The sequence below is a fragment of the Phycodurus eques genome, chromosome 6 (genome assembly GCF_024500275.1).
Source record: "Phycodurus eques isolate BA_2022a chromosome 6, UOR_Pequ_1.1, whole genome shotgun sequence".
NCBI classification, from domain to species: domain Eukaryota; kingdom Metazoa; phylum Chordata; class Actinopteri; order Syngnathiformes; family Syngnathidae; genus Phycodurus; species Phycodurus eques.
Window position 1 is genome coordinate 16618312 of NC_084530.1, and position 13775 is coordinate 16632086.

At 42.3% G+C, this 13775-nt stretch overlaps 2 protein-coding genes across 2 annotated transcripts; both read right to left on the minus strand.

The window, feature by feature from the left end:
* Positions 1–54: 54 nt before the first annotated feature.
* prokr1a (prokineticin receptor 1a) lies at positions 55–2882 on the minus strand. The gene is made up of 2 exons (XM_061678895.1): positions 2464–2882; positions 55–754 (listed from the first exon to the last, which is right to left on the minus strand). The coding sequence occupies exons 1-2, from the start codon at positions 2880–2882 to the stop codon at positions 55–57; spliced, it is 1119 nt and encodes a 372-aa protein (XP_061534879.1).
* Positions 2883–8597: 5715 nt separating this feature from the next.
* tomm20b (translocase of outer mitochondrial membrane 20b) lies at positions 8598–12889 on the minus strand. The gene is made up of 5 exons (XM_061680190.1): positions 12627–12889; positions 10654–10700; positions 9791–9872; positions 9560–9702; positions 8598–8838 (listed from the first exon to the last, which is right to left on the minus strand). The coding sequence occupies exons 1-5, from the start codon at positions 12748–12750 to the stop codon at positions 8794–8796; spliced, it is 441 nt and encodes a 146-aa protein (XP_061536174.1). The 5' UTR covers positions 12751–12889; the 3' UTR covers positions 8598–8793.
* Between the last annotated feature and the right edge of the window lie 886 nt (positions 12890–13775).

Sequence of the window (13775 nt, forward strand, 5' to 3'; positions counted from 1 at the left end):
CAGGACTATCAGGAGTTTCAGCGCTACATGGAGCTCGCATCAGGAGCATCGGGGCTACTTAGTGCTTGCTCCTCCCAGCTCCTCTGTGACCCTGAGTGATGAGGTTCGGGCCTCATCACTTGTGGACTTGCGGGCCACAAAGTAGACCAGCGGGGGCGGAATGAACCGTTTGGACTTTGTGGTGCTCCTGGCTTTGTGTCTGACGCTGATGAAGCAAAGTGTGTTGATGACACCATTACTCATGGCCACACACTCCATGACGTAGAACACCGCCAGGGCGTTCCTGTCCTTGGAGATGACGGTAGGGTAGAAATCCCTGAGCAGGGAGAATCCATAGTAGGGCGTCCAGCAGAGAACGTAGGCCAGCAGGACCAGGATCAGGACCAGGACCGTCCGCCGACGCTTACGCAGACGCTTGCGGATCTGCAAAGTCTGGAAACCCGGAACCTTGTTGAACCAAAGCTCCTTGGAGATACGAGCGTAGCAGGCCGCCATCACGAACACCGGGACCAAGAATTCCAGAACCAAGACCAGCAGGAAGTAGGATCGGTACAAGACTCGCTGGTCCACGGGCCAGATCTGAGCACAGAAGGCTTTAGGGGCGCCGCCTGTCCCGTGGGGGTACTCGATCTCTGAAGACATTGTGGCCGATGGGATGGAGATCAGAGCTGGAACCCCCCACACTGCCACCAGCACAAAATACCATGTACGGGGGGGCAGGCCAGGACCCATGGGGTGCACGATTGCCGCGTACCTCAACACACACAACGCAACACATGTTAACACGCGATTGCAGTGTACCTACACATACACAATGCAGCACTCATTAACACCCCACATACACATGAACACAACACAACCTCCACACATGAACACCTTAACGCAATATATTTACACAACATACAGTAACGCAACACAATAACACCACAAACACGCAATAACATATTTGCACAACATACAATACCACAACATACATTAAAACACGAACACAACACGTCAACATAACACACGATCAGTGTACTTGACAGTGTTTTCTACGCAAACTAGTTCAAAGTTCAGTTCACCCTTCCAAAAATTAACTAGTAGTTCATAGTCTCAAAAATAAATGTGTGTGCCTGCTGATCCACAAACGCACTTTCAAGCAAAATCGAATATTTACAAATGATAAGTCATGATAAATGCACACACAACATTAAAAAATTGCGGATATGTTTGTGAATTTTAAAAACGCGTGCAAATAATTTTCTGGATTTTGAAAAACGTGTAAATAGCGGCAATATTTGTGGATTTGAAAAACGTGCAAATAATTTTGAGACATTTCTCTCCCCATAAAATACAGCGTTTATCTGCCGACATACCGTATGAAGGCTCGTATATAGTGTGGGTTTTCCTGGAAGTCCCTAACAAAACCTTGCACTCTTGAATGAAAATCGACTTTCGTTCAAAAACCATTCTTTGACACCAAAATGAGTGTGTTCTCAATTACGTTCATCAGGCAGAAAGGAACATTCGCCTAAAATAGGAACTTGTTGATTAAGTATCGTTCAGGCACAACACTGCTCATTAACACCACGCTATAACACAACACAAAAACACACTCCACGATGCAACGTGTTTACACGACACCCAATTACACAACACACACATAAACATACAGAAACATATTAGCATAAACCATACTTATTAATACAAAACATTAACACAACCCATGAGCACAGCATATTACTGTACTCCACACACTAACACGACACGTTTACACAACACAAACATATTAACACACTTTAACCGAACACGTTGACACAACACACAACACCCCATTTGCATGACTTCGCATGACACTTATACATGATTGGTTGTGGTAGGTACTGTACATAACCGGAAGTTTCATATTTGGCGTTGCTTCCCCACTGGGGGCTTAAGGGCTTGTATCTCACTGGTCTGGAGACTAGTTGGCGACGTGATGGCGATTCGAGTCTCTGCCGGTTGCGGAGACATCCGTGCAACATCTCCTGGAGACGAGTCGGGTCGCCAGGGAGCCACGGTAAATTGAAACGTTAATTTTTTTTCCAAAAACCTTTTGGAGCAAATCTCTGTTGTTCTCGGAGAGACATCACAAAGAGGTTGCCGTGACAAATTCCACCCGTGACTGGGGAGAGGTCGTCGCAAGTTCTCTGCGACATCTCCGAGATCTGCTGGAGACTGAGGAGACATCGCGGCGACATCTCGGCAACATTCCACAGATTTCACCCAGGAGGACATGACGTCGTGGCGATTTCTGGGTGAATTGGCGTTACCCCGGTGAAAGCGCAATACGGGCGGAGTCGCGTTGACGTCCCCGCCAGTTGATAGACCTTATTGTTGTCCTGACTTGTCTGCGGTGGACCTGGCTATGGTTTTACAGGCTTGGCTACAGTTTCATTAACTCGTATACGGTTGTACCGGCATGTCTACATTTGTACCAACCTGTCTACGGCGATGGCGAGCAGCGCGTTGGTGGACACGTGTAGCGACAGCGTTCTTAGGTAGTTGACGGCTGCACAAGCGACCAATCCGTGACGCCACGACAGCCGACTGCTCACGTAGTAGTCCAACAGCAGGGGGCAGCAGATGACCGCCACCAGGGTGTCGGACACAGCAAGGTTGGCCATCAGGAGGTCGGTCAGGCCGCGACCCCTCCTGTAGCGAAGAAGACCGATGACGAAGGCGCAATTTCCCACGCCGCACACCGCCATGATGCTGACGAGCGATGCCGCGATCACCACGCTCGCCGCCAGGAAGGCGGGGCCGCGCGTGGCGTCTGGAATGTCCTCCGGAGACACCTCGTAGTCCACCACGTCGTAGTCCACCAAGTCGGAGACCAGAGACCAACTGCTGTTGTTCATTTCGGATCAACTGAGTGGAAAAACAACATGTCATCGTCCAAAAGAGAAACTAAGATGAAAAGAAAGGCTGAACTAAGATCAAATCAACTAAATTAAGCCACACTAAAATCCAGAAAGTCTGCAAATAGTAAGCGCCTGCTGTATAGTTCATTTTGGAAAGTGACAAACAGAACAACATGTCATCCTCCAGAAGCTAAGCTAAGTAGCATGACAGTCAACTGAGTGATCAACAGGAACATGTCAATGTCTCCAAGCTAAACTAAACCACATCGTAGTCCAGGAAGTATACGCAGATTTTTGCAATTCGCGGTCGAACCTGGTTCCTATTCCCCGCAAATAGCTGTTGTCCAATGTGTTGAATTTTCCCCATGGAAATGTCATTCATCTATTCCAGCTCGTGAAAAAACATTTTTTTTTGTTACATGATTTAAAAAAAAAAAAAAAAAGAAAGCATTTTATTGTATAAAACATAAGAAATGAGAAAGTAAAGAACGTTTAGGCTTACGCTGATTCACCTAGTCATGGATTTTTTTTGAGGAACCGATTGACGGAAACCCGCATATAGGTGCTATTTTTTTTCATAGCAATTAAAATGAGCATCAATTATTCACAGATTTTCAGTCCCGATTTCCCGTAAATAGCGAGGGGTCCATCATAACAGGACGCACCAAAATATACGAGCCATATACGAAACGGAACAGGAAGTCAGTCATTTTCCATTGAAGTGGCCATTTGAAGGTCAATTTGAAAAATCAGCTCCCAACACCAGTTTCACCATTCGACACAAGATTTGATGTGCCAGGGTTAGGGTTTCGAAACAGGGATAGGGCTTGAAATCGTGGTTTCAAAAAAAGGGTTTTGGGATTCAAAACAGTGTTAGGGTTTCAAAGTAGGGTTTTAAAGAGAGTTTTAGGGTTTCAAATTAGGGTTTGAAAACAAGGTTAGGGTTTCAGAATAAGGTTAGGATTTCAAATTAGGGTTTCAAAACTGGTTTAGGGTTTCAAATTAGGAGTTCAAAACAGGGTTACGGTTTCAAATAAGGGTTACAAAACAGGGTTATAGGGTTTCAAAGTGTGGTTTCAAAACAGGTTTGGGGTTTCAAATTAGGGTTTCAAAACAGTGTTAGGGTTTCAAAGTGTGGTTTTAAAACAGGGTTAGGGTTTCAAATCAGGGTTTAAAAAAACGGTTAGGGTTCCAAAGTATGGTTTCAAAACAAGGTTAGTGTTTCAAATTAGGGTTTCAAAACAGGGTAGGGGATTCAAACTGTGGTTTCAAAAGAGGGTTAGGGTTTCAAATTAGTTTCTCAAAACGGTGAGTGTTTCAAATTAGGGTTTCAAAACTGTTTTAGGGTTTCAAAACAGGGTAACGGTTTAAAAACAGGGTTAGCGTTTCAAAATAGGATTTCAAAAAAGGGTGAGGGTTTGAAAGTAGGGTTCAAACAGGGTTTTAGAATAGGATTTCAAAACAGAGTTAGGGTTTCCAATTAAGGTTAGTGTTTGAAAACGGCTCGGGTTTAAAAGTATGGTTTCAAAACAGGGTTAGGGTTTCAAAACAGGTTAACGGTGTCAAAGTATGGTTTCAAAAGAGGATTAGGGTATCAAATTAGTTTTTCAGAACAAGGTTAGGGTTTCAAAACAGGCTTAGGGTTTTAAAGTATCATTTCAAAACATGGTTAGGGTTTCAAAACAGAGTTAGGGTTTCAAATTAGGGTTTTGAAACGATTAAGGTTTCAAAGTAGGGTTTTAAAACAGGGTTAGGGTTTTGGAGTAAGATTTCAAAACAGGATAGGATTGCAAATTGGGGTTTAAAGAGAGTTTCAGGGTTTCATATTAGGGTTTCAAAACTAGTTTAGGGTTTCAAAATAGGGTTAGGGTTTCAAATTAGGGTTTAAAAACAGGTTAAGGGTTTAAAAACCGTTGGGGTTTCAAAGTGTGTATTTAAAACAGGGTTAGGATTTCAAATTTGGGTTTCAAAACGATTAAGGTTTCAATGTAGGGTTTTAAAACAGGGTTAGGGTTTTGGAGTAAGATTTCAAAACAGGGTTAGGATTTCAAATTGGGGTTTCAAAACAGGGGTAGGGTTTTCAAAACAGGTTAACGGTGTCAAACTATGGTTTCAAAAGAGGATTAGGGTTTCAAATTAGTTTTTAAGAACAAGGTTAGGGTTTCAAAACAGGCTTAGGGTTTTAAAGTATCATTTCAAAACATGGTTAGGGTTTCAAAACAGAGTTAGGGTTTCAAATTAGGGTTTTGAAACGATTAAGGTTTCAAAGTAGGGTTTTAAAACAGGGTTAGGGTTTTGGAGTAAGATTTCAAAACAGGATAGGATTGCAAATTGGGGTTTAAAGAGAGTTTCAGGGTTTCATATTAGGGTTTCAAAACTAGTTTAGGGTTTCAAAACAGGGTTAGGGTTTCAAATTAGGGTTTAAAAACAGGTTTAGGGTTTAAAAACCGTTGGGGTTTCAAAGTGTGTATTTAAAACAGGGTTAGGATTTCAAATTTGGGTTTCAAAACGATTAAGGTTTCAATGTAGGGTTTTAAAACAGGGTTAGGGTTTTGGAGTAAGATTTCAAAACAGGGTTAGGATTTCAAATTGGGGTTTCAAAACAGGGGTAGGGTTTTCAAAACTGCTTTAGGGACAGCCCCATTCCCCACCCCCGCCCTCCACTTTGACAATTGCTTTTCAAGGGGCGTAAAGTTCGATCAGCAACTCCAACTAGGTCGTTTGTGAGCCCTAATCAGAAGCCTCCATTTTTGATACCGCTTTCCTCACTAGTGCTGGAGTCTCATCCCAGCTGACTCTGGGTGAGAGGCAGGTTACACCCTGAACTGGTCGCCAGCCAATCGCAGGGCACATACAAACAACCATTCGCACCTATGGGCAATATAGAGTCTTCAATGAAACCTGCCATGGATGTTTTGGAGATGTGGGAGGAAACCGGAGTACTCGGAGAAAACCCACGCAGAACATGCAAACTCCACACAGGCGACGCCGGATTTGAAACCGGGTCCTCAGAACGCTGAGGCACATGTGCTCGCCAGTCGTCCACCGTGCCGCCTAATCAGAAGCAGCTATCCACAATAGATGGGCGACGCCTAGTCGCCCGATTTTGCAGTGCATCGGTGAAGCTGGCATCAAAGTTCGATGATCATGTGGATGATTGGCCATGAAAAAGGGGGCATGAGGGCCCGTTTATCATCGCTTTCAGCTTTAATTCTTCTGCTTTTCTTCCTATTCGGGAAGCGATTGTTCTCTGTCCACCAATCAGCACACAGCGCTGTGTCCAGCGCCGCACCTTTACCTGCCTTACCATACCGCCGCGCTTGGCATCCCAAACAAAGTCTCGTTGAACAGATCGGGAGTTGAGAAGCCTTGAAAACCAAAGACGGAAAGCGAAAAAACTCTAGACAGGAAGCGGCGAGGACTGTTGGACGACAAGACTTCATTTTCACATTTGTGTGGATGAAGTCACTCGGCGGCAGCTCGCTTGTCGTCACGTAGTCGACACTTTTTTCCCACGCGTGTGGAATGTCACATGTGCGGCATGACATCACTGCTTTCGCCACTACACACGCAAGCATGCACGCACACACACACACAGTAGTGGGAAGTACCCAAGTGCAAATACTTTCTTACTGTTCTAAAGTAGATTTTTCAGGTCTCTGTACTTGACTTGAGTATTTCTTTTTCCGGCCACTTGATGTTTACTCACTATGCTTGAAATAGGGCTGCAACTAATGATTATTTTAAGAATCAATTAATCTGTCAATAATTTTTTTTTTCGATGAATCGGACAAAAATAAAACGCTTTTAATTTCCATCCCTTTATCAATAACACAAAACAAAAGAAAAAAAAACCCAGAACATTATTTAAAATGGACTTAAATTGATTATTATTCAATTATTGCTTTTTTTCTGTAAAATCTTGACGGAAAATCTGCAAAGATGTTGATCGTTGTTTTCCAAAGTAAAAAGCAGATGTTTGCAAATGTCTTGTTTTGTGAAAACACAAACATAATCAGTCTGCTTTCATGGAGGACGACAAAAATCGGCGAATACTTACTGTTGAGAGGCTGAAATTCTGAGGATTTGCATCATTTTAAGTTAAAACAGGGTCTCAAAATGATGAACCAATTATCAAAAGAGTTGACGATTAATTTGATAATCGATTAATTGTTGCACCTCTCAGTATGATGCAGTAATGCAGTGCATCTTATTGATTTTTTTTTTACATCTCTCGGACACTGTCAATCTTTTAAAGGCACGTTCTTTATTATCATTATTTGGTTTGGTATACCGAATTAAGTGTCCCCCGAGTGTAAATATGATGGACTGCAGATGTTAGTTGATGTTACACAAATGTCCACATTCTCGCACGAACATTTAACCACATCCCCTAAATTATGGGTGAATAATAATAATATGTTCTATTCTTACCTGGAATTAGCGTAGCAGGGAAACAAGTCGTTCTCGTCATAGTTTTGTCAGTAAAATGAAGTTTGGGGGGGGGGGGGGGGGAATACAATACATAATATAAATATTGCTAAGACTTAAGCCTTCGTGTTGGAAAATCCGTCATTTTTCGGCTCAGTGTCGGGGGGGGGGAAAAAAGCGACTTTCTTTTTCCTCCAAACTGCTGTTGGTCCTCGGGGGGAGGGGGCGCGCACACGCGCCACGTTCAAATGCGCACAGCCTTTGAACGCGGACGCGCTACTTCTGGCTGACCCAAAAATAATAATAAACATAATTAAAATACTTGAACGAACACGTACTACTTCCTGGTCAGACCTTCCGCAAAATAGAAGTACAACTAATTTGAAGTATACCCAGGAATAACTTTATATAACTTTGTTTGTAGAGTAATTCTCCAGTCAAAAGTCACCACTTCGATGTCCTAATTTCAGCTACGAGTTGTTATTGCAAGACGAGTGGATATCGTTTTAGTTTGAGCAGATTTTTCTTTGAATTATTATTTTTTTTGTCCTATGCGCACATGTACTTACGAGCTGTAGATATCCACACAAAGTTGCTTATTACTTTATATTTTTTATAAGTGTACATACAGTACTGACTGAAAATACAAGGTCCAATAAACAAGAAAAATGCCTTTTTCCCCGTCAGCTGGGATGGACCCCGGGACACCCGCGCGCCTCGTGGGTATACGCAGTGCGGAAAATGGATGGATGGATATATAACTGAAACCACGCTGCCTGCACCAACGTCAGGTGAATACACCACTACACCAGCTGAGACAACACATGCATACACACACACACACACACACACACACACACACACACACACACACACATATATATATATATATATATACATATATATATATATATATATACATACATACATACACATACATAAACATTATATATATATATATATACACACACACTTAATCTATACAAATATACATACATACATACACAAACACAGTCAATAAGGATTGCCTTTACAATGAATGCCTAAAAATCAAAATCAACAACTTTTTGAAAATAGGACTAAGCCTGACTGTTTCAACATGGGAGACGTTTACATTATAAAAACAAGGTGGCATCAAAAAATTGCTTCATTTGAATTTTGTTGTGTTTTTACCATTATATTTTTTACACAAGTGTCTTTACCATTACTGATCAAATTATATGAAAATGACACATAAGACATGATTATTAGTAAATGGTCGAGTCACAGAAGACAAAGTCGCAGTTTGTTCCCACTTTTATGTTTCCTCTGCGGGATGACGAAAACATTTAGTAAAAAGTCTAAGAGAAGAACACAAGACAAAACAATAAATAGTCACAGAAGGTTCCTGACTGGCCGTCCATCAATCAATCAATCGACCAATCGGGTGCTGCAATGCTGGAAGAAGAGAAAGCCGTAGCTGGCCGTGACGCGCTCTTCACTCGATGTCGTCCTCGCTCAGACTTTGTGCACTCACAATACGCTACAACACACACACAAATTGGACATCAGTGAAGAGTCTCAAACGAAAGAATTGTACTTTATAAAAAGAGAGTCATAAGATAATCAAATAGGCTGTAAAAGAATGAAACAGTTTGTGCATCATGGTTTTGCTATAATTCAATTCATTGTGTTGCTTCTTCCAGTGTCCCTGCCTTGGCCAACTTGGGGGGGGTATAATACAGTCATACGGACAAACGAAGAAGAGACACTATTCTCAGTGATTCACTAAGCTGCAATAATATGATCTGGTTTTCATATAGGATAAAGAATATATGTATAAATGTATGTATCAATGTGTTGCTCTATCGTTTGTGTTCAAATAGGAGTCGCTTAAAGAATTGGAACACCGTAACTCTGGATGCTAATTATTAGCCCGTCAAGTTTGTTTTTGATATATGTTAGCAGTAAGCTACCGGAGGCATTCTTAAGGCAAAGTTGTTTGGCTGTTTTAAATACACAACATGTCATTGTCTTTGTTTTATGTTTAATTTGACAGTAAACTTCAGCTTGGAATGGCAATAAACAGCCTGAAGCCTCTTTTTGAACAATTGTTCACTATTTGCCAAACTGCTGCTTGTTTTGAAGTGGGTTGAATTCAATGTCACCAAACAGTGGTCATATCTCTCTCTTTTTTTTTTTTTTTTTCTTTCTTGCAAGTCAAAGGCTCTCCTTGCCCACACGCGAGGGCATTGTAATGGCACCTGGCTGATGGTGGGCAGCTTGGTGAGCAGCATCTGGAAGACGGGCGGCGGCAGCGTTTGCTGGAGAACCTGCAGGAGCTGCTGAGGTTGTCCACAGACAGCGATGGCGTTGGTCAGGTGGTCCACGCCCTTCTCGTAGTCGCCTAGGAAAAAAATTAACGCGTGTCGCCGGCATGAGATCAATCATGGTAAGCAAACTAACAAACACCGTGTCACAACTGTTGTTGTTACCTTGGGCCAGAAGCTCCTCCCCCAACTGGATCTCCTCAAGGAAAAACTTCTGGACTGCTTCAGAGTCTTTAAGGTCAGGAAGCTGCTCAGGGTTCAAACAAGGCGCATACACACACACACAGGCACACACGTTATCTGTGTCATATTTCTACGCTGGGCAGTCAAAAAGAAATAAGTCAAATATTCCTCTAGCTTTATTCATTGCAAAAGAAAGGCAAATAGACAAAAATAAAGCCTAAAAAGGAGGCACTTCATGGCTACTTTTCAATATAATCTCCCCTTTTCTCACCACTGACTGTCCATCAATTACCAAAGATATGGCAGCCTTATAAAATTAATTAGGCTACACGTTGAACCAGGTTGTTTTTTTTGTTTCATTAAAAGCTTGTTTAACTTGTTCATCATAAGAAGTGCTGCCCATTATCTACTCTTAAAGGTTCAAAAAGGTAATGTGATGGTGCCAGATCAGGTGCCACATCAACGGAGGACTTCACGAACTCCTTTGTTTATCGTGGGGGTCACTCAAAATAGGCTCTTGTTCTTCGCCTTTGATCCTGGACACCCACTTTTTGACTGTGCTTCCCCAAACACATTTTGCAACCTTTTGAAAATGTTTAGTGGCGGTTCCCCTTCCAAAGCCAGAAATTTGATCACAGCTCTCGCTGCTTCTGAGGGGCATCCAACAATGATGTCATTTCCCAAATGGCTGACAGGAAGATGACAGGCTTAAAAAAAAAAAAAAAAAGAGTGAAAAAAGAACCTACAAATGTGAAATTTTCAATAAACTAATTAACAAGTTAAATTCAATTTGGTTCATTACTTTTTTTACTACGTCTTGTGTAAAATAGAAAAAGGCAAGTCACCTTGGCCATCCCAGCTCGCTCTTTTGCCACCTTCTGCTTCTTCCTCCCTGAAACAATAACAACGGCCAGTTAGTATCTGTATGCTACGCTAGGTTAAGCAACTGTTAAGAGCTTCAAGATGACAAGCTACAATCTTGGCTGTCAATTCAGCAGATAAATTACATCTAGCCAATCTGCGGTGCTCAACATGTGACCCAAGTACAATAAACGCATTACATTTAAAAAAAAAAAAAAAAAGAAACGCTGTGGCGCTTCAGGTAGCATGCTTTGGCTTACATGTTTAGTCGCATTTTTCAGATAATGTTGCAAATAGCATGTTTCAGGTAACATTTTTGAAACAGCATGACTCGGGTAACATGCTTCAGACAACATGACTAGGGATAGGTAGAGAGCCTTGGAATTAAACCATCCATTCATTTTCTATACCGCTTTATCCTCACTAGGGTCGCGGGCGTGCGAGAGCCCATCCCAGCTATCTTCGGGTGAGAGGCGGGGTACACCCTGAACTGGTTGCCAGCCAATCTCAGGGCACATATAAACAAACAACCATGAAACATCGGAGTATCGATAAGCTCCACCCTTCACGTATTGGACAAAGAAACTTTACTATTTATTGAGGTTGAATGCATGTTATTTTGCACCTTTTACATCTCTGATTTCATTTCTATGAATATTACTTGTAGTCAAACATCTAGACTGTCTCATCATCGTTCTGCTGTGGTTGACAATCCTATTCCCCTTGTCCATTCTGTTTCTCTGTCCCCTAAAACCTTTTTCTGTCCGACTGTATTTTCAATAAACATTGGAAGAACTAACACAAATTATTAAAAAAAATAAAATAAACAGAGGGAGGCTGGCACGGTGTACGACTGGTTAGCACATCTGCCTCATAGTTCTGAGGATCCGGGTTCAAATCTGACCTCGTCTGTGTGAGTTTGCATGCTCCCCCCGTGCCTGCGTGGGTTTTCTTCAGGTACTCCGGTTTCCTCCCACATCCCAAAAACATGCATGGTAGGTTAACTGAAGACTTTAAATTGCCCTGAGCTGTGAATGTGAGTGCAAATGGTTGTTTTGTTTGTTTATATGTTTGTTTGTTTGTTTATATGTGCCCTGCGATTGGCTGGCGACCAGTTCAGGGTATACCCTTCCTCTTGCCCGAAGATAGCTGGGTTATGCTCGAGCACGCCCTCGACCCTAGTGAGGATAAGCGGTATGGAAAATGGATGGATGGATGAACAGATAAGAGTATTTCAAACTCCCCTGTTACACAGCAAAACAAGGCATAACGAGCCACCATTCTGCATGGCCATGCAGTTGAACAGGACAAGTTTAGTTATCAGGTTTATATTCAAAATAATAATAATAATAATACATTGTAGTATATTAAAATCTTAACGATACCCATCTCTAAACATGACTAAGGTAACATGTTTCAGATAGTTTGCGATGTAACACGGAGCATGATGTGTCAGGTAGCTTGTCAACTACGTCGCTTTTGCCATCTTTGAAAACTAAAATCCAAGCTGGCCAAGTGGGATTTAGTTTTGATTTATTTTTGCCTAGCAGCATTTACGCAGGGATCATGCTCGGGCTGACGACGCCATCGTGCGTTTGTTGGACTCCAACTTGAATCGTCGCTGAAGCTGCCGTCGTTGTTCAACGTTCACGTTTGAGGATAGAAATATCCACTCTAACCGGTGCCGAATGTTTGCCGACCGGCAGCAGAATGCGCCCGAACATCCCCGTGTGGGCCACAATGCCGTCAGAGCCGCAGAGACGTCACAGAAAGCTTTAAATGTCGGAAAAGTGAAGGGAGTTTGGCTCGAGGGCCTCAGATGCAATCTCTCTGGGTCACATCGCATAGCATGCACTTATGTTAGCATATATCTCAGTCGGACGAATAAAACCGTGCCCAAATGGAGCGGATATGAGCCAAAGTTGAGGAAGGACGAGGTCAGCCGAGCAGCACTCACGTTCTCGCAGCCTGTTCTTGAAGTTGGGGTCGCTGCGTCTCTTGCGGTCGAAATAAATGCAATATCCGACGAAGAGAGCCCCGCACACGCCCGCCGCGATGGCACTCGTCTTCCCGACCATCATAGCGACCTCCTCGGCGGTATTTCACCTTTTCTCGCCCGTTTCGAGAGCGTCTGGACGACTCGGAAGTCAGAACGGCGTCGCGGGCAGGAAGAAAGGACCCCGCAAGGACCCTTAAACATAGATATGAAGACTAGATACCTCAGTGCCCTGTACCATCCCGGCGAACCGTGCTTACGTGGCGGCCACGTTGGTGAGGTCGATGTTCTCATCAAAACCAATGCATGGACATTGACAATATGTCACAACTTGATCATTTCTCAACCGACTTTTATGTCAATGCCAAAGCGTGTACTATCAATACATATCATTCAGGGAAAAAAAATGTTTTACAACCGGTAACTATCGTGTGATTGAAAAGTAACGCCCTATTTTTAAGTGCTTGTAATTTATTTCTGAACTATAATTCTTACAAGAAATGAACATGAGAAGAAAGTGTATTGCATGGAGTTTTATTTAAAATTGGATATGGGCGCCAAGCATTAGCCACCAGTTTCTCAAGCCGCTTGGGAACCGCAGTAACTGATTTCACAAGGAAATCTTGTGGGATAGAAGACATAATTTCTCGTATTCGCCCTTCAGGTTCTTCCAAAGTCGTTGGTTTGGTACAATACACTTGCTCCTTTAATCATGGAACATACACAAAAAATGACAACAATATTTTATTATATATTATAAATTATAAGCATTTTAAAATGGGGAGTTACTTTTCAATCACCCTGTAATACGTTCCTATCTTCCCGTCACCATTGGCATGCAATACAAAAGGGGCGTGTCGTAGCTACCCAATCAGATCTATGCCCCTAACCTTCACAGCCTTCTAGTCTTCCGGCGATCGCCTGACAGAAAATATGCGAATCATTACAAAATAGGTTGGGGAAAAAAAAAGTCATGATATGAATAAAAAATTTATCCGATTAGTGATATTTCATCTTAACTTCTCTTCTTACCTGTAACAGCAAAACTGCAAAAATGTAAACCGGTTAACTTGAGGTAAAATAATTTGGGCAAGCCATTAAGTTATGTGA